This window comes from Bufo bufo, chromosome 3, assembly GCF_905171765.1.
Source record: "Bufo bufo chromosome 3, aBufBuf1.1, whole genome shotgun sequence".
In the NCBI taxonomy this organism is placed as follows: Eukaryota; Metazoa; Chordata; class Amphibia; order Anura; family Bufonidae; genus Bufo; species Bufo bufo.
Genome location: NC_053391.1, coordinates 305,970,512 through 305,995,784, shown reverse-complemented (window position 1 = coordinate 305,995,784; position 25,273 = coordinate 305,970,512). Strand labels below are relative to the sequence as shown.

The window sequence follows — 25,273 nt, the reverse complement described above, 5'->3', positions numbered from 1 at the left end:
TTAGAGTTGAGTTCTGATACAAAATCATGAAATAGGCCCTCTTCTCCTCTCCATAGGAAGAACACGTCATTATATCTCATCCATAGTAAAATCAATTACGTGAATTGATCTAGTGTCCTGTTAAAGACCACCTCTTTCTCCCACCAGCCTAAATAGAAGTTGGCTTACGTCGGGGCACAAGGGCTGCTCATTGCCACCCCTTTCAGCTGATGGAAGAGATGGTGGTCAAACATAAACTCAATCAGTTCCATGATGAAGGCATTATGCCGTTGGAGATGTTCACCTCTTTATCGCAGAAAAAAAGGCAATTGCCCGGTAGGCAGTGAGATGCGGGATGGAGCTATATAAAGCTTTAACATCCAGACTGGCCAACCAGGTACCTTCCTCACAGTATATTCTGTCCAGCCTTTTTAGAACATCCATTGTGTCTCTGACATATGACTGTAAGCTGGTGACAAAAAGTCTTAAGATGATGTCGACATATGTACTGATGTTCGCTGTCAAACTACCAATCCCCACGACAATTGGTCTCCCTTTTAACGGCGTAGTGCCTTTATGGAGTTTGGGTAGACTATAAAAGATAGCTAATTTCGGGTGGTCTGGTCATAGGAAATCCATTTCAGCTTTGCTAATAAGATTATGCTCAAGTGCTCTTCACAGGATGTTATTCAGTTCCTGTTTAAATGCAGATGTCGGATCTCCAGAGAGACGTCTAAGTTTGTTTCTCATTCGAAATGCATTCACATTTCTTGATATTGATCATCATGACTGAGGACAATGATACTCCCCCCTTTGTCTGATGGTTTAATAATGATGTTAGTATCCCGCTCAAGTTGTCTGGTTGCTTACCTCTCATCTTTTTGCAGGTTATTCCATGTACTTAGGCTACTTTCACACTAGCGGCACGGACCTCCGGCAGGCTGTTCCGTCGGGTGAACAGCCTGCCGGATCTGTCCTGCCACTAGTGACCGCGTTCCCCCGGACTGCCGCTCCGTCCCCATTGACTATAATGGGGTGGGGGTGGAGTTTCAGCGAGGCACAGCAGTGCACGGCGAGAGGCTGCCGGATTAAATGTCAGACATGTCGTAGTTTTATTCCGGCAGCCTCTCGCGGTGCGCTGCCGTGTCTCTGACAGAACTCAGCGCCCGACCCCATTATAGTCAATGGGGACAGAGCAGCAGTCCGGGGGCCTAGCGGCAGGATGGAACAGACTGCCAGAGGTCTGTGCCGCTAGTATGAAAGTAGCCTTAGTGTGTCATCAATGCAGGGTAGTTTAACAGTGACTACTGCTACAAAGGTGTCATTAAGAGGGGGACATTTTCTGGATTGTGTCTTCAAACTTGTGAATGGGCCAACATCTGCACACCAGGAAGATCTCCCTCATCTATTCCTAATTCCTCACATTTACGTCGATCATGCGTGATAAGAAACTTTTGCCACTTAAGCTTGCGGGAAACAGATATAGGTCTTTTACCCAAGAAAATAAGTAAAGTTTTTGCAGGGAGACAAATAAAAGTCATTATTGGCTGAAGTCAAAGACCAGGCGCTCAGGTAAACCACCTGCAGTTCCTCGCTCTTAGGCCTCTTGCACACGACTGTATATCCCCGTGGCCGTATTGCGGCCTGCATACTTCGGGTCCACAATACACGGGACACGGCCATGTGCATTCCACATCACGGATGTGGACCCATTCACTTGAATGGGTCTGCAAATCTGGAGATGCGATGCAGAACGGAATGGAACCACGGAACGGAAGCACTACAGAGTGCTTTTGTGGGGTTCCGTTCCGTGCTTCCGTTCCACAAAAAGATCGAACTTGTCCTATCTTTTTGCGGAACGGACGGATGGCGGGCCCTATTCAAGTGAATGGGGTCGCAATCCGAATGTGGCTGGCCCACGGTCGGTGCCCATGCATTGCGGACCGCAATTTGCACGGCCAGCACACGTTCGTGTGCAAGAGGCCTTACTTAGGTTGGTGGGGGGGGTGCTTTATCTTGTTTCTCAGAACATATTCTGAGACTGGTGAGGTTCTCTCTAAAAAAGACCCTCTCCCACCTCTTCCTCACCTCCCACGGTTTCTCCCATAGTATACTTTTCTGTTTGTCATGTGTTGGTACCCCTCCCTCTCGTCGTGGACTGATCTGGCTCTGGCTCACATTCAGAAGAGGATAAGTCTGTATCTGCCTCTAGTATGTTCGTCTGTCTAGAGTTGTAGTCAAAGATTCTTCCTTCTCTGAAGTTTTATATGTCTCTGTTGAAAAGTGAATTCTTCCTTTCTTTAAGTTGAGCAATCTTTCTATTGTCTGTTGTAGGCTCAGTTCTTTGCAATTGGATTCAGGGTTGATGGCAATTTTTTTGCCTGCTCTACCCCTGTTTTAAGTTCTTTTTCACTCTTCAACAGTAAATCTTTTTCCTCCTCTAGGAGCAGTTTCATCAGTCTAAGAGATGATTCTGTAGATTCCTTCTCCCACTTTTTAAGGAAGTCGGACGATTGTATCCGAGACAACGGAAGGATAGGGTTCCTCAAACTATATAATTTTTTTAATGTAGGTCTCTACATAGGGGTGCAGGTGATTTTCTTCTCATCACATCACCTCCCCATATATTATATCCACGGAGGATGTTTAGGTCATATAAATACATAGACCTCTAGCCTCTTCTATTGTGCCCTACAGTCTGATTTTGATGTCTACTTTTGTGGGCTGTGGGCCCCAATTTTACTATACTTACCAATAAAATATTTTTTGTTTTTCATTTTTAATGTCCAGTAAGACTTGGTTCAAACAGGTCTTTGGGAAAGCCATTTTTGAGGGTTCATAACACAGCATTTGCATCCATCTTACTGTAATAGGATATTTAATCAGTCTGTTATTGTGTCGGTGACATAAAGCCATTTTTGGGGGTTCCAAACTCTGCATTTGCATCTATCTCACTGTAATAGGAGAGTTAATCGGTCTGTTAATTGTGTTGCTGACATAAAACCCAATTTTTGGGAGTTCTAACACTGCATTTTCACCCGTCTTACTGTAATAGGAGAGTTAATCAGTCTGTTATTTGTGTCTGTGACATACAGCCATTTTTGGAGGTTCATAACACCGCATTTACATCTTACTTACTGTAACAGGAGAGTAAATTAGTCTGTGATTAATAAGTGTTGGTGATGGTGGAGCTCTTGCTGCAGGGATAGGACGTTGTCTATCTGTGCCAGCTGCACAGCCAGTGCCCTGTTGAAAGTGTATTGTCCAAACGTGTGTTTAGCACGGCAGGGGGTGTGATCACGGACAGGCGTATCTGCTTATCCACAACCAATGTGGACAAGTTCACGTTCATTAAAATGAACCAGGCATGGATACCACAGGACTTGTCCATACCTTGGGTAGAGTAGAGAGGTATACCGGCCACACACAGCTATTGTTATACTCCAACGCAGTTTGTTCATTCTGTTTGCCATTTCCTAATGTTTTGGGACCTCCCCAAATAAAAAAATAAAAAAACGAAATTGCCTCTTCCACATATACCACCATGTCCACAGCCTCCTCAACCTCCTACTCCACTTGGACCTCCTCAAGATTATTATAATTTTTTATATTCTATGTTATTTTAAGTCAGTTTCCTATCAAATTTGTTTGCAGGGCAATTGTCCTGCTCTTACCCCCATTTTGCTTCCTTTTGCAGCCCTTACTACCACTATTTTACAGCCATTTTACCGCACCAAAGTTCGTGTCCCCATTGACTTCTATGGGGCTCGGGGTCATATTTGAGTTCCCGAACTGAACTTTGAACTAAAGTTTGGCCGAACCCGAACATTCATGGGTTCGCTCATCCCTAAAAGGGGCCTAGTCCAAAATGATCAATTATCAATAAATATATCATGATATTTATTGCAGGTCTATGCAAGGCCTGTGACAATGATCACATAAAGTACAGTGGATCACCAAACATGTACAAAGCATTTCCCTACACAATTATAGAAATCCAGGTTTGCTAAAAGGTAGTATAGTATTCATGCAGACCAAAGGACTGTGAGCGTGGGGCATGAGGGTTCAGTCCTTTGGTCTGTATGGATACTATATTACCTTTTAGCATAGATGGATGTCTATAATTGTTTAGGAAAAAAATCCCTGTACTATATGTGATTGTCCTTTTGTATGGGCCTGCATTAAATGATATGATATTATTTATTAATTGATAATTTGTGACTAGCTCCCCCTTTTTATTGCTTATGTATTGCCACATTTTAAGTTGATTTATGACGTATTTTGTGAAAACAGTTGAATTGGTTTAAGTACACTATAGTGTATTAAGTTCTTCTTTTTGATAGGTGCTTAATTTTGTATACTTAGATCCTACACGGTCTATCTATTTCGGCTCAGGTTTTTTATATATCGATGGTTTTATAAGCCACCTGATGGAACATTGTATGGTGGTACATGGAGTGCCTACAGCTGTGTAGTTTGTAGATGTATGTGACTTGTGAATCAGCATACAGAATCTGTCATGTGCATGGTTATTATAAATAAAAAATATACAAATAGAAGTTGTGCAAGATAGTTTTGATACTACAGTGAATAGATAATTGAATACAACAGATTTAGATACATTGATACATTTTAGAAAGAAAGACTAAGGTGCAAGATTGCAATTGTTTCACTTTTTAAAAAAAGGAAGAAAAACAGTGTCAATAAAGACTTTAAAAATGCTAGTCGTATCCACAACTTTTGGAAAATCCGTGAGGGCCTAGCACAATAACTTCCTCAGTGGTAGTAATAGTGGTTGTGGTGGTGGCTGATGTGACCTTAGAGCAAGTGTTTCCAGCTATTGCAGAAGTGTCAGTAACAGTGTTGGTCTTTGCTGGCCTACTACAGTATGTATCTGGATTAATAATATCAGTATTTGGGACTGTATTTTCAGTTGTGGTGATTACTGTGTCAGTAGCATTGGTTAAAGTTTGGACACCATCACTACCAATGTAAATTAATATTGAAGATGGGGTAATGGATTTTGTTGTCTTAATGTAGATTTTACTAAAACTAATTGTCCTCATCTCAATATTTACAGTTGTTGTTTCATTTATCTCCAGGCTTTTTACTTCTTTGTTGTTTACTAAGTGGGTTAAAATCCGGACCTTTAATATGCTTTTACTTTGCACAGTTGTGACAGTTATATTCTCTTCAACTGGAGAATGTGTTGTTGGCAGCACAGTTGATTGTGCAGTTTTGTTTTTACATGATACTGTTGTTGTACTTAAAGGGGATGTTTGAATTGTAGTTCCAGTCAATGTGGTATTAGAGGATGGAAATGGGGTTGTGGTGATAGTTTCAAGAGTTGTATTTGTGGTGGTGCTAGTGGGAGGTTCAATTGTGATTTCTGTTGGTTTTGAAGTAATAGTAGGTGTAGTAGTGACTGTTGTTGGTGTAGTTGCCATTTGTGTTGTCATTGTAGTAATTGGTGGTGTAGTAATAGGTGTAAGAGTTGTATTTGTGGTGGTGCTAGTGGGAGGTTCAATTGTGATTTCTGTTGGTTTTGAAGTAATAATAGGTGTAGTAGTGACTGTTGGTGTAGTTGTCGTTTGTGTTGTCATTGTAGTAATTGGTGGTATAGTAATAGGTGTGGTAGTGGTAGCAGTGAGAGTAGTTGTTGATGTTGTAGTTGCAGCAGTTGACGTTGAAGTAGTAGCATTGGTTGTTGGTATAATTGCGGTGGTGGTAGTAGTAGTTGTCGTTGTTGAAGTAGTAGTTGAAGGATAATCTGCAAAAGATACAAATTTGATAAATTTTTTTAAAACAAACAATTTTCTTGTATGATTTTGAATATTATGTAAAAATAAACATTAAATAAGTCCTGTAAGCTTTTCTGACAGTTTTTGCCTGGTATAGCATTTCAACCCTATCGAAAAGACATGTATGTATATGTATAGAGTATGTATGTATATGTATTTTTTAAAATAAATATAGTTGATCACTTATTGTTATCCTTGGCAACCCATGTAAACCCTTAGAAACTAGGTTGACTGGGTCTGTTTGTCATTTATGACCAAGTACCGTATTTTTTGCCCTAGAAGACGCGGTTTTAGAGGAGGACAATAAGAATTTTTTTTTTTCTTCATTACACCTCAGGTCAGACCACCAATTAGATCCCCCCCCAATGTTAATCAGACCTCAGCTGACAGCCCCAATCAGACCCCCAATTTTACTAAGACCCCAATAAGACCTCAAATCAGACCCCCAATCACACCTCAGCTCAGAGCCCAATGTAAATGACCCCCAATCAGACCTCTGATAAGAGCCCCATGCCTCTCATCAGCCCCCATATAAGCCATTATACCTCTCAGCCCCCATTATGCCTCTCAGCCCCCATTATCAGCCATTATGCCTCAGCCCCATTATGCCTCTCAGCCCCCATTATGCCACTCAGCCCCCAGCAGTCTCATGTTTTATAAAATAAAAAAGCACTTACCTCTCCTGCTCCGGGATGCCACCGCTCCTTACCTACATTGCGATCCTTTTCCTCCTGCTGTTGGCTATGCTGTGAACTGGCGCGCACAGCGTGAGGTTACAGAGCACCCTCACACTGTGCGCAGCCTTCACAGCCGACAGCCGACAGCCGACAGCCGACGACCAGGAAGCGGTGAGTACAGAGCCTTCATCGCTTGCTGGTCCTCCCACACTTTTGCGTCTTATGGGGTGAAAAATACGGTAGTTTTGTTTTGTTTTTTTCATTGTTACTTTCCAAAACCCATAACTTTTAATTTCTCCATTGATGTAACAATATTATTATAGTGGCGACCATGCCCACTGCCACTCTGCTCCCTGTGGGTTTTAATTTGTTAGTGTTCTGCAAAGGTGTGCTATTTCTATGTTTGTACCAACTTCTGCCTGTTTCCTGGATTTGACCCTTTACTGTTTGACCTAACCTGTGCCTGATCTTCTTTCTGACAATGAACCATCTGCCATGACCTCAGACTGTTTAGCAGATTGACAAACTCTGCCAGTCCTGACCACACCCTGCCCCTCACTATCTTTTTGCCTTAACCGTTGGTGCCACTGTCTCTTGACCACAGTGAGTCAGCCGTCACTTGAACAGAGACTACACTAATAGATAGCAGCCCAGTGGTTTAACTGCCTGTATGTGGGTTAATGGGTGAAGACCAGGGGGATAACTTAAAAAACTTCCTTAGGAGTAGCTTCAAGCTATATCTGTTGAAGTGACATAGCTGATCCACATCTGCTTTGTAACATGTACAAGAGTTTTGTTTTTTACATTTCAATGGCACAATTTTGGGCAATGCGGTAAAAATATCATTACCTTTTATGAGTCAGTACGAATGTGGTGACTCCAAATATGTCCGTATTGTTGGACAATAAAAATTATGTTTTATGGAAACACAATTTTTGCGGAAGGGAATGTAAATAAATAGCAAATTATGTTTATTCTATGTATTGCTACATTTACAGTGGAGATAGATATAGATATATATATATATATATATATATATATATACTCGGACTGGTCCACAGGGGTACAGGTGAATCCCCCCGGTGGGCCCGTAAGTAAGGTGGGCCCCTAGTCTCCCACCCCCTGCACAAGCGGCACATAACCCATTCGATTTACTGCACTACATACATATATTCAATGTACAGCACCTCAACCAGCATATGTTCATATAAAAAACTTGTTAAATTATTTATTATATTCAAATGAATAAATTTTACTGGTGGGCCCTACGTGCCCCAGTCCGACACTGTATATGTATGTGTGTGTGTGTGTGTGTGTGTGTGTATATATATATATATATATATATATATATATATATATATATATATATATATATATATATGTGTATGTGTGTGTGTGTGTGTGTGTGTGTGTTATACCAGTTTAAAAAATGATAAAAAAGGTTTTATTTTATTTTTTGGGGTATTTGAACATAATTTGACTTCTTCGTCTTCCTACGAGACTTCCTATGAGCAATCTTTTAATCTTTTGGTCTTTTGTGTAATGATTTAGAATACATAGTACTTCAAAGCAGTACAGCCTGTCAGTGGTACACTGACAGACAAACTATTAAGCCTTGCCACTGGCTCATCTGCCTTATATGCAGATACTGGTGGCAGTCCTGATGACCTTCCATGATAATGTCTGCCGATGGCCAGATCAAATAAATCCCTTTGTAATGTCCGATTAGATGCTGCAGTAACTATTAACTATGGTATCTAAGAGGTTAACCTGACAGAATTAGCACTAGCTCTGATTCCAACAGCTGCAGCAGAAGTCTAGCCTCTTATTATTGCTCATGCTATCATCTCGTGGGGACAGTGTACAGTGTCCACAAGATAATCATCATGGTGCAGGTACTACATGTCATGTTAGAGAGAACTGTTGATTGTGAAGGGCTTAAAGTGGATGGTGACTTGAGTGGCTTATTCCATCTGTCAGGAGACATTTTGTCATCAGAACCTGACATTACTAATGCCTCAAAGTTTGACCTGTAATATCGAGCATTCATATCTGAGCAAGGTATTCCATTTATTTATGTAAAAAATAGGATATTGAACCATTTTCTAACATACATCTATTAAAAATTTGGCTCGTAGACATTTTAGTCCTGTTAAAGCCATCCATAGGAGAGTTGGATAGGACTAAACATAGCAATTATGTGAGCCATCATGTGACCCCGGCTTTCAGTAAACTGCCCATACATATAACAGGTGAATAGTAGTATATTTGAGAGCAGAACGTGTACAGTATATACAGTATAGCTACCTGCAGCAGCATCACATGTCTCTCAGTATCTGCGCAGAAGAAGATCTGTGTGTTTGCTTTTTAATGTTAAACTTTATTAACAACATTACGACATCACCTAGAGACTGGCAGCCATTTTACACCATCACCTAGAGGCAGACGGCCATGTAAATACACACAACAATGTAGTTACTGTAATAACTACAATAAAAATTTCTACATTATTCCAACACTAGTCCTGTTTACTTATCACATGAATGTGTCCTGTTTACTTAGCCAGGACATGAATGTCATGTAGCACTGCTGCTTACTGAATGTCAGGGATTATATGATGTAAAGACTATGACATTACTGATGCCATGTTTTAGTTCGGCCATGGATATATTACACAGGACTGATGCATTGGCTATACCATATCATCTAATGCACCTATGCAGAATTTTGAATATATGTATATTTGAAAATTGTATGATTTCCTATTATATAAACAAATATTTAGAATACCTATATTAATATGTCTTTTACATCTGAATGATGTCACGGAACCATGAACCAGACGTACAACAAGAGATAAGTGAAAATAAGAAGGCTTTATTGAAAATAAAGCTGTAAAGCAAAAGTCCAAACGAATGGTGAAACCGAAGCAGAGTCTTTGAGGGGCCAGAGATCAGGAACCAGAAGGGTAGTCAGACGAAGCCAGGATCAGGAACCAGAAGCAGCAGCAGTCTTAGAAGCATGTGAACACAGGAGGACCAAGCAAGGAACTGAAGCCACAGACCTCCTATATATATGAGCTAGGCATCCAGCTCCTCCCAGTGGGAAGGAGGAGCCGCAGGGTGGAAGGCTACAAGAAACCCAGAAACCAAGATGGCCGCCAGCACATGTCAAACGAAGGAGAACAGCAAGAAGGTAAGACCATGACAGTACCTCCCCCTCAAGGGCCCCTCCTCCGCGGAGCAAAAAACGGTTTCTGAGGGAAGCGTGCGTGGAAGGCTCGGAGCAAGGCAGGAGCATGGACATCTGCGGAGGGAACCCAGGAACGCTCCTCTTGACCATAACCACGCCAATGGACCAAAAACTGCACCCGACCGCGGACCAGGCGTGAGTCCAGGATATTGCTCACCTCATACTCCTCATGATTGCCCACTCGGACCGGACGAGGCCGAGGAACCGAGGAAGTGAAACGATTACACACCAGTGGCTTCAACAGGGAGACATGAAACACGTTAGAGATCCGCATGCCAGGAGGAAGCGCAAGGGCATAGGCTACCGGGTTTACCCTGCGAAGCACTCGGAAGGGACCAACAAAGCGAGGCACCAGCTTGGGAGTGGGCACTCGAAGGTTGAGGTTGCGGGTGGACAACCATACACGGTCTCCGACCTGGTAGGAAGGAGCAGGCGCTCGTCTGCGATCAGCCTGGAGTCTCTGGCGCTGCGCAGAGGCCTCAAGGGACTTCTGGATCTGTACCCAAGAAGCACGTAGGACGGAAAGGTGATCCTCCACAGCCGGATTATCCTGGGGATTGAATACCTCCGGTAACACGGCAGGTTGGAACCCATAATTGGCCATGAAGGGAGACGTCCCAGAGGAAGAGTTCACCGCCGTGTTCCTGGCAAACTCAGCCCAAGGCAGAAGGTCAACCCAATTGTCTTGGTGATCGGAGACATAGCAACGAAGGAATTGCTCCAAGGCCTGATTGGATCGTTCTGCGGCCCCATTGGACTGAGGGTGGTAGGCCGAGGAGAAGGAGAGATGAATCCCCAACTGGGAGCAAAAGGCGCGCCAGAACCTGGACACAAACTGACTCCCCCGATCCGACACAATCTCCTTGGGCAAACCGTGCAACCGGAAGACCTCCCTGGCAAAAATCGTGGCCAACTCTTGTGCAGAGGGTAACTTCTTGAGAGGAACACAGTGGCACATTTTGGAAAACCGATCCACAATCATGAGAATGACCGTATGGCCTCGGGATGCAGGGAGGTCCACAATGAAATCCATCCCCAGGTGTGACCATGGGCGCTCCCCGGTGGCTATGGGTTGCAGAAGGCCCAACGGAAGGTGCCGAGGGGACTTACTCTGGGCACAAACGGAGCATGCCGCTACATATGCGGCGATGTCGGAACGTAGGGAAGGCCACCAGAACAGACGTGAAACAGCCCAGGACAGCTGATTCTTTCCAGGATGCCCCGCGGTCTTGGAGTTATGGTAGGTTCGCAACAACCGAGTGCGCAACTCCTCAGGCACAAAACATCTGCCGTTGGGTCTCCCAGGGGGAGCACCAGATTGAGCCGCCAAAATCTGCTCACCCAGGGGAGAGGTCAGGCTGGTGCGAATGGCGGCCAGGATCTGATTCGAAGGTATGACCGAAGTCTGAATCGACTCCTCCCTGGACAGCTCGGAGTACTGCCGTGATAGGGCATCCGCCCTGATGTTCTTGGAACCAGGTAGGTAGGAGACCACGTAATTAAAACGTGACAAGAACAGAGCCCATCTGGCCTGACGTGGTGTCAATCTCTTGGCCTCAGAAAGGTAGGTCAGATTCTTATGGTCCGTCAGGATGAGAACCGGAACCACCGAACCCTCGAGCAAGTGCCTCCATTCTTTAAGGGCCTGCACGATGGCCAATAACTCCCTGTCACCAATCTGATAGTTGCACTCCGCGGAAGACAGTTTCCGGGAGTAAAACCCACAAGGAAGCAGAGGACCCTCTGGTGTTCTACGCTGAGACAGAAGGGCGCCTACTCCCGTCTCAGACGCGTCCACCTCGAGGACAAAGGGCAACCCAGGGTTGGGATGCGACAGAATCGGAGCCGACACAAAAGCGGACTTTAGGGCCTCAAAAGCTCGGGTGGCCTCGAGCGGCCAGACCTGGGAATTACTGCCCTTCCTGGTCAGATCCGTGAGAGGCTTGGCCAGCATGGAAAAGTCCCTGATGAACTTCCGATAATAATTGGCGAAGCCCAAAAAGCGCTGCAGGGAACGAAGACCACTGGGCTGGGGCCACTGTAAGACAGCCGAAACCTTCTCAGGATCCATGGAGAACCCCTCAGCGGAAATGATGTAACCTAAGAAGGTTACCTGGGATCGGTGAAATTCGCATTTCTCAAGCTTACCGAACAGCTTGTTCTCTCGTAACCGTTGCAACACTCGTCTGACATCCAGAATGTGGGCCTCCATGGATTCAGAATATACCAAGATGTCATCCAAATAGACCACCACACACTGCTGCAACAGGTCACGGAAAACATCGTTGATGAATTCCTGAAAGACTGCGGGCGCATTGCACAACCCAAAGGGCATAACCAAGGATTCATAATGACCGGTCCTGGTGTTAAACGCGGTCTTCCACTCATCGCCCGCCTTGATCCTTACCAGGTTATATGCCGCCCTCAGGTCGAGTTTGGTAAAGACCGTGGCCCCTTTAAGGCGATCGAACAGCTCGGAAATCAAGGGTATCTGGTAAGCGTTCTTGATCGTGATGCGATTGAGACCCCTGTAATCGATGCAAGGCCTCAACTCACCGCCCTTCTTTTTCACAAAGAAAAATCCAGCCCCTGCCGGGGACGAGGATTTGCGAATGTGTCCGCGTGAAAGCGCCTCCCTCACGTACTCCTCCATGTCCTCATTCTCCGCTACCGACAGTGGATAGACTTTGCCACGAGGAGGAACGGCACCAGGTTGTAACTCTATGGCACAATCGTATGGGCGGTGCGGAGGTAGGGCAACCGCGCGCACCTTATCGAATACATCCCGGTACTCCTCATATTCAGGAGGCAACAGAGAGTCCGAGGAAGTACACAGCAACTTGACAGACCCATGGATGCAACTAGCCCCACACTGCGGTGACCACGAGAGGATCTCGGCCGATCTCCAATCGAAAGTCGGATTATGCTTCTGGAGCCAGGGGTACCCCAAGACCACCGAGTAGTGTGGAGACGAAATAACCTGGAGACAGACCGACTCTCTGTGAACGGCACCAATGGCTATCCCCACTGGAAGGGTCTCATGAGTCACGTGTGACGACAGAAGGGGTCTGCCGTCTATCGCCTCAAGAGCCAGTGGGGAACCTCGAGCCTGCAGAGGAATGGAATTGGCGGCAGCGAACACACTATCAATGAACAAACCACCAGCACCAGAGTCCACCAACGCCTGGGTCGTCACCGAGCCCCCGACGACCCAGGAGAGGACAACAGTGATCAGTGGTTTGTCAACACGGGAAAACGGGGACGAGGAGACTCCACCCAAGATCTGCCCCCGACAGGATCTCAGGTACGAGCGTTTCCCGGACGGTTCGGACATGCCAACCGAAAATGCCCACCGAGACCACAGTACATGCATCGACCCTCGCGTCTCCGGAGTACCCTCTCCCCCTCGGACAGGCGAGCAAACCCCAGCTGCATGGGTTCACCCCCAGACAAGTCATCCCCAGGAGGCGTGGGAGGAGAGGGAGGCACGGGTGGGATAGCAAACGTAGGCGCCAATCTGTTAGAAGACCTCCGCAGGCTCTCCTTAAAGGAAGGTCTCTCCCTGAGTCTGGTGTCAATCAAAATCAGGAAAGAAATAAGAGACTCGAGCTCCACTGGTAGGTCCTTAGCTGCAACCTCATCCTTCAAGGCATCCGAGAGACCATGAGAGAAAGCAGCGACCAGAGCCTCATTATTCCAGCCCACCTCTGCTGCCAGGGTACGAAACTCAATGGCGTATTCAGCTACGGATCGTGAACCCTGTCTGATGGACATAAGGAGCTTCGCAGCAGAGGCAGCACGAGCCGGCACATCGAATACCTTCCGAAGAGAAGCAACAAAACCGGAAAACTCGGCAACCATCGGATTGTTGTTCTCCCATAAAGGGCTGGCCCAGGCCAAGGCCTTGTCCGAGAGCAGCGAGATCAAGAAGCCCACCCTTGATCTCTCAGTAGGAAAGGCATGTGGCAGCAACTCGAAATAAATGCCCACCTGGTTAAGGAAACCTCGGCACTGAGTTGGCTCTCCCCCAAAGCGCTGTGGAAGAGGGGCAGAACCGGTCATACCCCGAAACACCGCAGGCGCAACAACAGGTGTCGGGGTAGACTCTGGCGCAACAACCGGAGCGGCAGTAGGAGCGACAACCGACCCATCGGCAACGGGAGCGAAATGAGCCGTGCGTTCAAGCAGGGTTTGCAACGCCACAGCGAACCGACCCAACAGGTGATCCTGCTGATCAAGTCTGGCAACCAGCATGGGTAGCGAGGATGGCCCTGTACCGTCAGAACTCATGGCTTGGTCCTAATGTCACGGAACCATGAACCAGACGTACAACAAGAGATAAGTGAAAATAAGAAGGCTTTATTGAAAATAAAGCTGTAAAGCAAAAGTCCAAACGAATGGTGAAACCGAAGCAGAGTCTTTGAGGGGCCAGAGATCAGGAACCAGAAGGGTAGTCAGACGAAGCCAGGATCAGGAACCAGAAGCAGCAGCAGTCTTAGAAGCATGTGAACACAGGAGGACCAAGCAAGGAACTGAAGCCACAGACCTCCCTATATATATGAGCTAGGCATCCAGCTCCTCCCAGTGGGAAGGAGGAGCCGCAGGGTGGAAGGCTACAAGAAACCCAGAAACCAAGATGGCCGCCAGCACATGTCAAACGAAGGAGAACAGCAAGAAGGTAAGACCATGACAAATGTATATTAATTATCCCCTTATACATTTCCTCTAGCAAGCCTCCTTAATAAACAATCCTTTTTAATTTGGTCAATCTTCTAAGCAGTAGTACTGGAATCAAGGTAATAAACATTCATACAATTGTTGACATTAAGTCAATCATATGTAAAAGATATAAGGAAATGCTTTGAGTATGCCTACTCTAATTCGGATATGGTTATCAATCTATCTACAGTATAGATTCTTATTTTAAGGAATTCTCTAGGGCCAACGGATGTACAGTGGACCCTCAAGTTACAATATTAATTGGTTCCGGGATGACCATTGTATGTAGAAACCATTGTAAGTTGAGTAATCGGTTCCAAACCTCCAAGATAAGAGAAATTGAAGATTTAAGAAAAATAAGCCGATAACTAAGGCACATAAACCAAATTCTTACATATAATAGTCAGGAATAGCGGCTAACTAGCAACTAATACAGCTATTTTACCAGAGAAGTGGTTGAATCTGAGTCTGAGGCATTATATGTTGAGTCTAGTTTTAACTTTCGATGGGTCAGAAAAGACCATTGTACAGTATGTTGAAAATATTGTATCCTGAGGGCATTGTATCTTGAGGGATCACTTGTATACATGTCCTGTGTAACAGTGGTTACTTTGAGGTTCCACATCATCTCTTATCACAAGGAAATTCTGGGCTAGATTAACATTTCTCTTTTCTCAAGTGTCATTCTAATGGAGCTGTTCTGCCATACATTACCACTGAATTATTGTGCAATGCTTTACAGTTTTAGTGTATTATACTGTAGTATTAGAGATATATATATATATATATATATATATATATATTTGTCCAACTGCATCCACATACGTACATATAATTAAAGGGGTTGTCCGAGTTATGAAAAAAAAATACCATAGCATTGAAAATCTGATGGGCAGCAATATATAACTAAGCTAAGCAAGTTTTATGCAAAAAATATATATATATTTCCTAATTTCCCTGGTTCTTTTCTGGCCCTTTGTTTACATGCAATAAAAACAATCTCTGCCCCTCCCCCTGCTCTGCTAAGGGAGTGAATACAAGAGCTGCCCTGCTGGGAGAATCAGCAGCATGTTGTATGTGTAGGACTACAGGTCCCAGCTGGATAATGACACTGCTAAGGGAGTGGATACAGGAGCTGCCCTGAGTGACCTGTCAGCCTGCTGGGACACTGAGCAGCATGTTGTATGTGTAGGACTACAAGTCCCAGCTGTACAAAGACACTGCCCTGAGTGCTGGGAGAATCAACAGCAACTTGTAAGTGTAGAACTACAAGTCCCACCTGTATAATGATGCTGCTAATACACACAGGATCTTCCCCCTACCTTCTTGTGCAATGCTCTCTCTAGTCTGTCAAATCCTGTGCCCAGAATTGTCACTGCTGCAGCTAGCCAGTATGTGCAGCTGAAGGGGTTAAGAATCTTAGGAGAGAGCAGACTGCAGTGAAGGGGGCGTGGCCAGCACAGTGACGTCTCGTTTACAGGCTTGTAAATGACCTTTATCAGAGCAGGGAGAGAAGCTGACATCACAGGTCATGTGACCCTCAGTGAAATCTGAGAAACCAGCCACTGGAGATAAAGTGAGTTAATTGGAAAGCTGTTACATTTGCTTAGTTAGGAACATAGAACAAAAAAATAACTCGGACAACCCCTTTAAAGAGGTTGTCTGGTTAAGAACAAGTATGTTTCTATAGCCAAATAGGACCTCCTTCATTCATAAATTGCAACCAGAAGAGTAGCTACAAAAGAAAGGCTCCAGACAGCATGTCACCCAATACATAAACAGCCCAATGATTTTTAACAGACACCAGGTAATGCTTCATTTCTCAAATGGTCATGCTGCATGAGGATTAAACTTCTTGGTTTTCTTTGGGAGGACCATACAACAACATTAGATTATGCCAAGGAAATGGTTCAGCTCCAGTGATCAGCATCATGTTCTATTTATCAAAGAAGAGAGGGGTTATGGAAGAGGGTGTGGAACTACTGTGTCAACTGACCTGATTAGACAGCGTTTTTTTGCTGGTGATGGCTATACTTTTTTATAGAAAAATATATATGGTGTCTTCCCAGGATATTTGACTGCAGGGGCAGTTCACCTGGGTACCGCTCAGGAAGGTAAGGTATATGCAGAGAAGGGGAGCAGTAACAATTTAAAACTTAGCTTTTAATATGTCTATTCTCCCAAAATAGGGAGTAAAAGACCGCTTACAAACAAAAAAACACACAAAGAGACAGACAAGACCCCTGGAGTGTTGCGCCGCGTATGTAGCGCTGCGCACCAACACAGATGTCGTCCTCCCTAGGCCTATGGTGATTAACACAAGGGCCTATGGTGGAAGGACCGTATGATCCCTAGTATCTGGAACCTTAAAGGTAGTATAAGGATCAAATGGATAAGAAATGGAAAGGTCTTACCAGTTCTAAAGAGGGCCTCACTTAATAACCGCGTGTTATGGGTTAGTACAGGAGGTGGTCACAAGCAGTAGGTAGGTACTTCATCAGATGTCCATAGGGGGGGGGAAAGGACATCCGAAGTGTCCATACGGCCTGGTATTAGAGTAGCCTCAGAAAAGAAACTCACCCTAGTACCTCCCTACTTGACCTATCCGGCCCTAGTGACCTAACATGGGGTCCGTGCCCTGCAAGGGGTGGCCCCGTCCAGAACCTTGCCCTGATGCGGAATCCCTAGGTAACCCTATCACAGGGTGACTCAGGGCAGAGTCCTGTATATCAAGGCAGGTAGAGATATAAATTGTATAAGTTGCATATATCTCAAAAATTAATAAAGTGAAGAAAATAATAAGCATAATTGGAGTGCGTGTCTAATGATATGTGAGCGTGACCCGACGCGTTTCATTAGTATGACATATCCTAAGTCCACTTTCTTAAGCCTAAGGGGTATGGGGGGTATTTACTCAAGGAAATTACTCCTCATCAAAGTAGACCATTGACATCCAGGCGTGCACCCTGTGATGGATGACATAGAGAACCTCCATGCCGCCACTTCTGGACATCGTGTGACACCGCTCCAGTAGTTATGTACACCATCCCACATGCCTCACTCTGCCAAAGGTTTACTTTGATGAGGAGTAATTTCCTTGAGTAAATACCCCCATATACTTGCTACACTGGAATACCTAATACAGTGGCAATAGTTAGACTGACAGGAGCCACAATACTAAGCCCCGTGTCCCCTGACGATTTATGGGGCCTTAGGCTTAAGAAAGTGGACTTAGGATATGTCATACTAATGAAACGCGTCGGGACACGCTCACATATCATTAGACACGCACTCCAATTGTTCTTATTATTTTCTTCACTTTATTGATTTTTGAGATATATGCAACTTATACAATTTATATCTCTACCTGCCTTGATATACAGGACTCTGCCCTGAGTCACCCTGTGATAGGGTTACCTAGGGATTACGCATCAGGGCAAGGTTCCGGACGGGGCCACCCCTTGCGGGGCACGGACCCCGTGTTAGGTCACTAGGGCCGGATAGGTCAAGTAGGGAGGTACTAGGGTGAGTTTCTTTTCTGAGGCTACTCTAATACCAGGCCGTATGGACACTTCGGATGTCCTTCCCCCCCCCCCTATGGACATCTGATGAAGTACCTACCTACTGCTTGTGACCACCTCCTGTACTAACCCATAACACGCGGTTATTAAGTGAGGCCCTCTTTAGAACTGGTAAGACCTTTCCATTTCTTATCCATTTGATCCTTATACTACCTTTAAGGTTCCAGATACTAGGGATAATACGGTCCTTCCACCATAGGCCCTTGTGTTAATCACTATAGGCCTAGGGAGGACGACACCTGTGTTGGTGCGCAGCGCTACATACACGGCGCAACCCTCCAGGGGTCTTGTCTGTCTCTTTGTGTGTTTTTTTGTTTGTAAGGGGTCTTTTACTCCCTATTTTGGGAGAATAGACATATTAAAAGCTAAGTTTTAAATTGTTACTGCTCCCCTTCTCTGCATATACTTTTTTATTCCACAATGTAGTGATTAATATTCTAAACTGTATATCATTATGTACATAAAATTATATATACTAGGAAGCCTTTTTCTAATTCAACCCTATTAACTCACCTGAGCAATAGACCTCAGATTTCAACAGCCCTTTAAACTTGTACACATAATATCCTGCAGCACAAGCTTTCACCAGAATAGATGGTCCAGTTGAATTTGATGTTAGTCCGTTTGTTAACAGAGCAACTGATTTCACACCTTCACTAACAGTTGGATGGCTACTTAAAGAATAGGGCTCAACAGAACCACATTTTAGAGGGCCGACATATCCTTCTCTTAGTCTCAGGCCATTTTTGTAGCGGTACCAGCCAATTAAGTACCTGTCAGTGGGGAATCTTCCAACAGAATTCAAAGTGTAAAGCCTACGTGATCCATCTATCTCTTGGTAATTCTCACAAGGATCAATACATTTAAGGATTGTTCCATCTCTTATACAGTCTTTATCAGTAGAACAGACTTCTGCAGGACATGTCGGGTTCGGGACTGCATTGCAAAGGTAGAGGCCTTTCATATTTATACATTGAGATTCCTTAAGGCATGTGTGCAATAAACTATTTAGGCATTCGTTAATATCCACACATGATTTGTTTGTATTATCCCATGTGTATCCTGGAGGACAGCATGTAGTAGTGCCACAAAACACCATTGGTGTGCAGTTTAGACCATTTCCAACAAAACCATTTTTACAAGAGCACATAACGTAGCCTTGTTTCAAACTGCAATTTGCATTAGTTGAGTTGCAATCACTGCATATTTTTGCATCTGTGAAAAAAAGAAAAAAACACCTTATTTTAAATGTTTGTATAAAATATAGAATATTAATATATAATCTAAAAAATGTATTTGCCATACTGCAGTATTTATTTCTAATAGTCATATGACAGCTATCTCCACTAGCTGCCTCATAAACGTACATGCATGCATAAGCTAAATGTGCATTGTTATTTTGATAGTGGTAGCGGTTGTCTAGCTCTGATCTGTGATCTTCCAGTTCCTGGCCTGTGTCTCTGTAACCTATGACTGTGCCTAAGCTACATATCACTGCTGGGTCACATGCTGCTTCGAAGCATGTGACCGCTGAGGCCAGTCATTGGCTACACTGGCACATGTGACCCCCATCCCGAAGTTTACAGGCCACGGACTGGGAGATTGCAGAACACAGCCAAGACACTAGAACAGAGTAAGATAAGTATGATTTTTTTTCACTAGATGCAGCACACGCCTGTGGTTAGTGAAAAACTACCATAAGTCTAGGCAACCCCTTTAATAAGCCATCAGACATCCCCAGTGGACATCTAAGGCCCCTTTCACACTTGCGTTGTTGTGTTCCGGCATAGAGTTCCGTCGTCGGGGCTCTATGCCGGAAGAATCCTGATCAGGATTATCCCCATGCATTCTGAATGGAGAGAAATCCGTTCAGGATGCATCAGGATGTCTTCAGTTCCGGAACGGAAAGTTTTTTGGCCGGAGAAAATACTGCAGCATGCTGCGCTTTTTGCTCCGGTCAAAAATCCTGAACACTTGCCGCAAGGCCGGATCCGGAATTAATGCCCATTGAAAGGCATTAATCCGGATCCGGCCTTAAGCTAAACGTCGTTTCGGCGCATTACCGGATCCGACGTTTAGCTTTTTCTGAATGGTTACCATGGCTCCCAGGACACTAAAGTCCTGTTTGCCATGGTAAAGTGTAGTGAGGAGAGGGGGAGAGCAGTATACTTACCGTCCGTGCGGCTCCCGGGGCGCTTCAGAATGACGTCAGGGCGCCCCACGCGCATGGATGATGTGATCACATGGATCACGTCATCCATGCGCATGGGGCGCTCTGACGTCATTCTGGAGCGCCCCGGGAGCCGCACGGACTGTAAGTATACTGCTCCCCCGCTCCCCACTACTACTATGGCACCCAGGACTTTAATAGCGTCCTGGGTGCCATAGTAACACTGAACGCATTTTGAAGACTGATCCGTCTTCAAATGCTTTCAGTTCACTTGCGGTGTTACGGATCCGGCGGGCACCTCCGGCAAATGGAGTGCACGACGGATCCAGACAACGCAAGTGTGAAAGAGCCCTAACATGTCTGATGCTTGTTTTACCTGATTGTGAAATAGACATAAATACACAGTGCTACATAGTGTGATTAACCCCACAAAAATAGTTAATGTAACTGAAGGTGGATTGCACACCTTGTAATGGGGTAGCACAAGGGCAGAAGTCGTCTTGTGCAAGGTGTCATCGCTAAGTGTTAAAAGTGCAGTAAAAAAAATGCCATGAATCAGCCATTTCTCTTCTCTTCATACAGGTATCGATTCATTGCAAATCTTGAAGTTGTGCTTGCTGGAACCTTCCTTTCGTAGCTGCATATTCAAACTCCCATTCATGGCACATATAACTGTCTGATTTCTTCTGAGCTGATCTGATCTGATCTTTGTAATAGGGATGAGCAATATTCTTGAAATTCAGCTGTGGTAAAACTACAACTTCCAAGATGCACACTTGCTTGGCTGTTCTCAGAACTCCATAGTCTCCTAGCACTTTTTAGGAAAGATGTTATCTCGTTTTGTAAAAAAAAAATTAGGAATTTTTGCTCTTTTACTCCTCACTCTCCCAACTCTAAGCTCTTGAACACAATGACAGCAAATAATGTCCCTGACATATATAGCTATGGACAAACAGGATGTATGTGAGTAGTTAGCCCAGTTATTGGTGTTCCTCTCTCCTGCTCACTGTGGCCTACTGGCTTGTGATACAGGAGTTCATGGCCATTAGATTCCACCATCAGAAACCTTTTTGCTCTTAGTCCATCTCCATTAATGATACTTTGACATATATGATTTTCAGTCTCTCTTAGCCCATGATGAGTCCAGTGACTGTGGACAGAAACGTTTCATGTCGCGTTAGGTATTGCATATTCCCCCTTCTGTCGGTTAGGAGGCTTCTTTTGCAAACGGCACACTTAAAATAACACTGTGCCATCACATGTGTTATGCTTTTAACAAATTATGCATTATTGAGGGCAGAACGCCCTACATGTGTGTGTGTGTGTGCATATATATATATATATATATATATATATGTGCAAATTCGCAAAAATTCTGTATTACCATATTTTTCGCTTTATAAGATGCACCTTATGATAAGATGCACCTAGGTTTTCGAGGAGGAAAATAAGAAAAAAAAAAATTTTAACCAAAAGGTTTGCTTTTGGTGGGTTTTGAACTAATAGTGGTCTGGAGATGACACTATTATGGGGGCATCTGTGGATGACGCACTGTTATGGGGGGATCTGTGGATGATGCACTGTTATGGAGGTATCTGTTGATAACGCACTGTTATGGGGGATCTGTGGATGACGCACTGGGGGATCTGTGAATGACACTGTTAGGTGTGCTTTTGGTGGGTTTTGAACTAATGGTGGTCTGGGGATGACACTATTATGGGGGCATCTGTGGATGACGCACTGTTATGTGGGCATCTGAGGATGATGCACTGTTATGGGGGGGATCTGTGGATTATGCAATGTTATGGGGGCATCTGTGGATGATGCACTGTTATGGGGGCATCTGTGGATGACGCACTGTTGTCACAACCAGACAGCTGAGAAGCTCTGACAGAAACCTTTCAGAACTTCCTCCTTGAGTTTCTTTGTTTTGGTTTTCAGTTCATCACCTCGTTGGCCTCTCTCAGCTGTCATGTGTTTGGACTGATTGCATCCCTTTAAATTCCTCCCCATAATGCATTAGGTTGCGGCTTATACAACTTCCTGGAGAGTGTGTGTGCGCTTGCTGTTCCTAGTTCCCAGTCGTCTGCAAGATAAGTGCTGTATATGTATTTGTGATTTTCTGTCTGCTGGATCCAGGTGACCCTGACTCCCTCCGTGTCTGTGTAGGGAGCCAGTGGTCGTGTCCCCTCACTATTGTAGGGTCTTCAGGTGTTAGATAGTCGAGGTACGTGGATATGCGACCATTCACCTTTGGGGTGTTCGCATAGGCTGAGCAGTCAGGGAGAGTCTGCCAGGTCCATTCAGGGCTCTCACTTTTGTTCCTTAGTTGTGGATCCAGTGAGTCTTTGATTATATTGCATTGTCTTGTTTTCTGTACACCATCCGTGACAACTGTTATGGGGGCATCTGTGGATGACGCACTGTTATGGGGGCATCTGTGGATGACGCACTGTTATGGGGGCATCTGTGGATGACGCACTGTTATGGGGGCATCTGTGGATGACACACTGTAATGGGGGCATCTGTGGATGACACACTGTAATGGGGGCATCTGTGGATGACGCACTGTTATGGGGGATCTGTGGATGACGCACTGTTATGTAAGATCTGTGGATTACATTGTTATGGGGATCTGTGGATGACACTGTTATGGGGATCTGTGGATGACACATATATAGCATCTTATGCTATACATGTATCATCCACAGATCCCCCCATAAGTGTCCCTGTGTAAATAGTGACCCCAATACACCGGGCCCCGCACAGCAATCTTCATATGTAAAGTTTAGTCATGTAATCCTAATTAAAGTACAGCAATCCTCTGTAGTAGTAGTTACTATCAAACTACCGTAACAGGCAGGCCGGCCGGCAGCGTAACATCACTAACTCCGTCACGCCCCTGCTCCTCCCACTTTATTAATGAAGCAGGAGGAGCAGGCACGTGACGGAGCGAGTGACGTTATGCTGCCAGCCGGACTGCCGTAGTTTGATAGTAAGTACTACTGCAGAGGATTGTGCTACTTTAATTAGGATTACATGACTACACTTTACATATGAAGATTGCTGTGTGGGACCCGGTGTAATAGAGTACAGTGACTGCACCGGGCCCCACTGCGAGTTGCCGGCCTCCAGCCCCTTATCCCTCCCCGCTGATACATCGCAGGCTGCTCTGTGCAGCATAGCGGCCGGCGATGTATCAGTGTCCGAAAAATAAAAATGGCAGCATTCGCTTTATAAGATACACTGCCATTTTCCCCCACTTTTGGGGGGCGGAAAGTGCGTCTTTTATAAAGCGAAAAATACGGTAATGGTCAAAAAAAAGAGTGGCTTGTTCTGAACATTGGCCATTAATAGAGCAATCATGGCATGTGGCAGCAATAGTAGTGGCAGCAGTAGCAGCACAGCATGGAACAGGCAGTAGATGTTTGTAGTAGTAGATTAGTGTAGCAGTAGTAGTGGAGACTGTGTAGCGGTAATGGTAATGGCAGTAGGAGTAACGGAAGAGGAAGTAGGGGATTAGCAGCAGAAAATAGTAGCTGCGATGGTGGTAACAGCAGCAGCAATATGGTATGAAACCTGATGGTAGACAGGCAGAGAGCACAGTGGCATAATGGCAGCAGCATCCATATGATACAAAACATGATGGTTAGCAGGCAGACAGCACAATGGCATGATGGCGGCAGCAGCAGCCATATGTGCAAAACATGATGGTAGGCAGGCAGACAGTGTCAGTGTCAAGATGTGGCACCATCAGCAAGGGCAGATCTATTCATTGACCTCAACCATAGCAGTGTGAAAATCCCCATGGACCCTTGCCTTGTTTCTTTTCACATGTGATATTTTGAACACTGGCAGAGAACAATTTGGTCAGTTTAGGTGTCAAAACACCCCCTGCTGCACTGAAAACTCTCTAAAATGACACTGGAGGCTGAGCAAGAGAGAACAGAGAGCCTACAGGGCCAGTTCGGGCCACTGTTCTAGTATGCCTGCCCAGAAGCCGATGGGGTCAGGGAACACGGTATGCAATGGGGAAAGGCCACACAGTCACTTAGAGGACAAGATGCTGTAATTTTAAACAGTTTTTTAAATTTAAAAAAATGGACAGCTAGCCATAAAAACAAATATTATACAGCAAAATAAAATTTTGCTTGCCTGGCCAGAAGTCCATACACTGCATGGGCCAGAAAAATATAATTTTGGTAAAGGCGCTGAAGTGCAGTGCACTACAATTTCCACAGCTGTTTTACAGCAGCAACTGCACCACTAGCATACAAGCTAACCCCACAGTTCCCAAACTGACAACAATTAAAGCAAATCTGGCCCTTCTAGTTTTTAGGAGGTTCTTGCTGTACACTTCCTTTGCTTTTTATTGCTGCCTCTCCCATCACCCTTCTCCTCTGATGTTACCTCCTCCTCAGCACACTAATCCAGCTCCCTCACTTTATAGACTGTATATGCCATTGTGGGCTTCCTCCTGCCCGATTCCCTGCTCTGCATTTGCTTCAAGTGCCACTGTTGCTACTACTGCCCCTAACTCCACCACTGTAGCTAAAAGTGCTACTACTACAACTACTGGCTGGATGGCTGGTGCTGCCCACTTTCTCACTCTGGGAGGACGAAACATGAGTCTTTCATTTTGCACTCTTCCATTTTCCAGACATTTTTTTATGATGTCTATGAAAATTTACCGGTTTCAGATTTTTAAATGGTACTAGCAAAAAAAAAAATGCTCTAAATATAAGACAGAGGTGCCTTTCCTTCCCTTCCACAAACACATTGCATTCTGATATTGAGAATTTCACAGCAGTTTTTGCAGTGAAACGTTTTTGAACTAAACGCTCTAATGCAGGCCCTTCACAATGCAATTTTTAGGCAGTGATGATAAACATCTATTCAACTACGCTGTGATGCAGTATGTCTTCACAAACTTGTTTTTTTGTTTTTCAACCCACCCGTTATTTTGCAGCAATGTTCAACACATTCAGTAACACAGCTATGAAAATGGCATTATGACTGACTGCTGTAAGTATAATTGCAGTAAAATGATTGAACGCTTTTTTCACAGAATAACATGGTTTACTAAAACTTGAT

General features: G+C 44.7%; 1 protein-coding gene across 1 annotated transcript; it reads right to left on the bottom strand.

Annotated features, from left to right (window-relative positions):
• Positions 1-5,502: 5,502 nt before the first annotated feature.
• LOC120993761 (uromodulin-like) lies at positions 5,503-22,153 on the bottom strand. Its single transcript, XM_040422231.1, has 4 exons — positions 22,078-22,153; positions 18,523-19,224; positions 18,050-18,074; positions 5,503-5,749 (listed from the first exon to the last, which is right to left on the bottom strand). The coding sequence occupies exons 1-4, from the start codon at positions 22,151-22,153 to the stop codon at positions 5,503-5,505; spliced, it is 1,050 nt and encodes a 349-aa protein (XP_040278165.1).
• Positions 22,154-25,273: the final 3,120 nt, after the last annotated feature.

Excerpts from the sequence above, each read along its gene's own strand:
- LOC120993761 (XM_040422231.1), bottom strand. The coding sequence starts at position 22,153 with ATGACAGCTGAGAGAGGCCAACGAGGTGATGAACTGAAAACCAAAACA. Across the intron at positions 18,075-18,522 it reads ATCTGAGGTCTATTGCTCAG|TACAGGAGGTGGTCACAAGC; the intron begins GTGAGTTAATAG and ends GTTATGGGTTAG. Across the intron at positions 5,750-18,049 it reads GAGGTGGTCACAAGCAGTAG|ATTATCCTTCAACTACTACT; the intron begins GTAGGTACTTCA and ends TATCTTTTGCAG.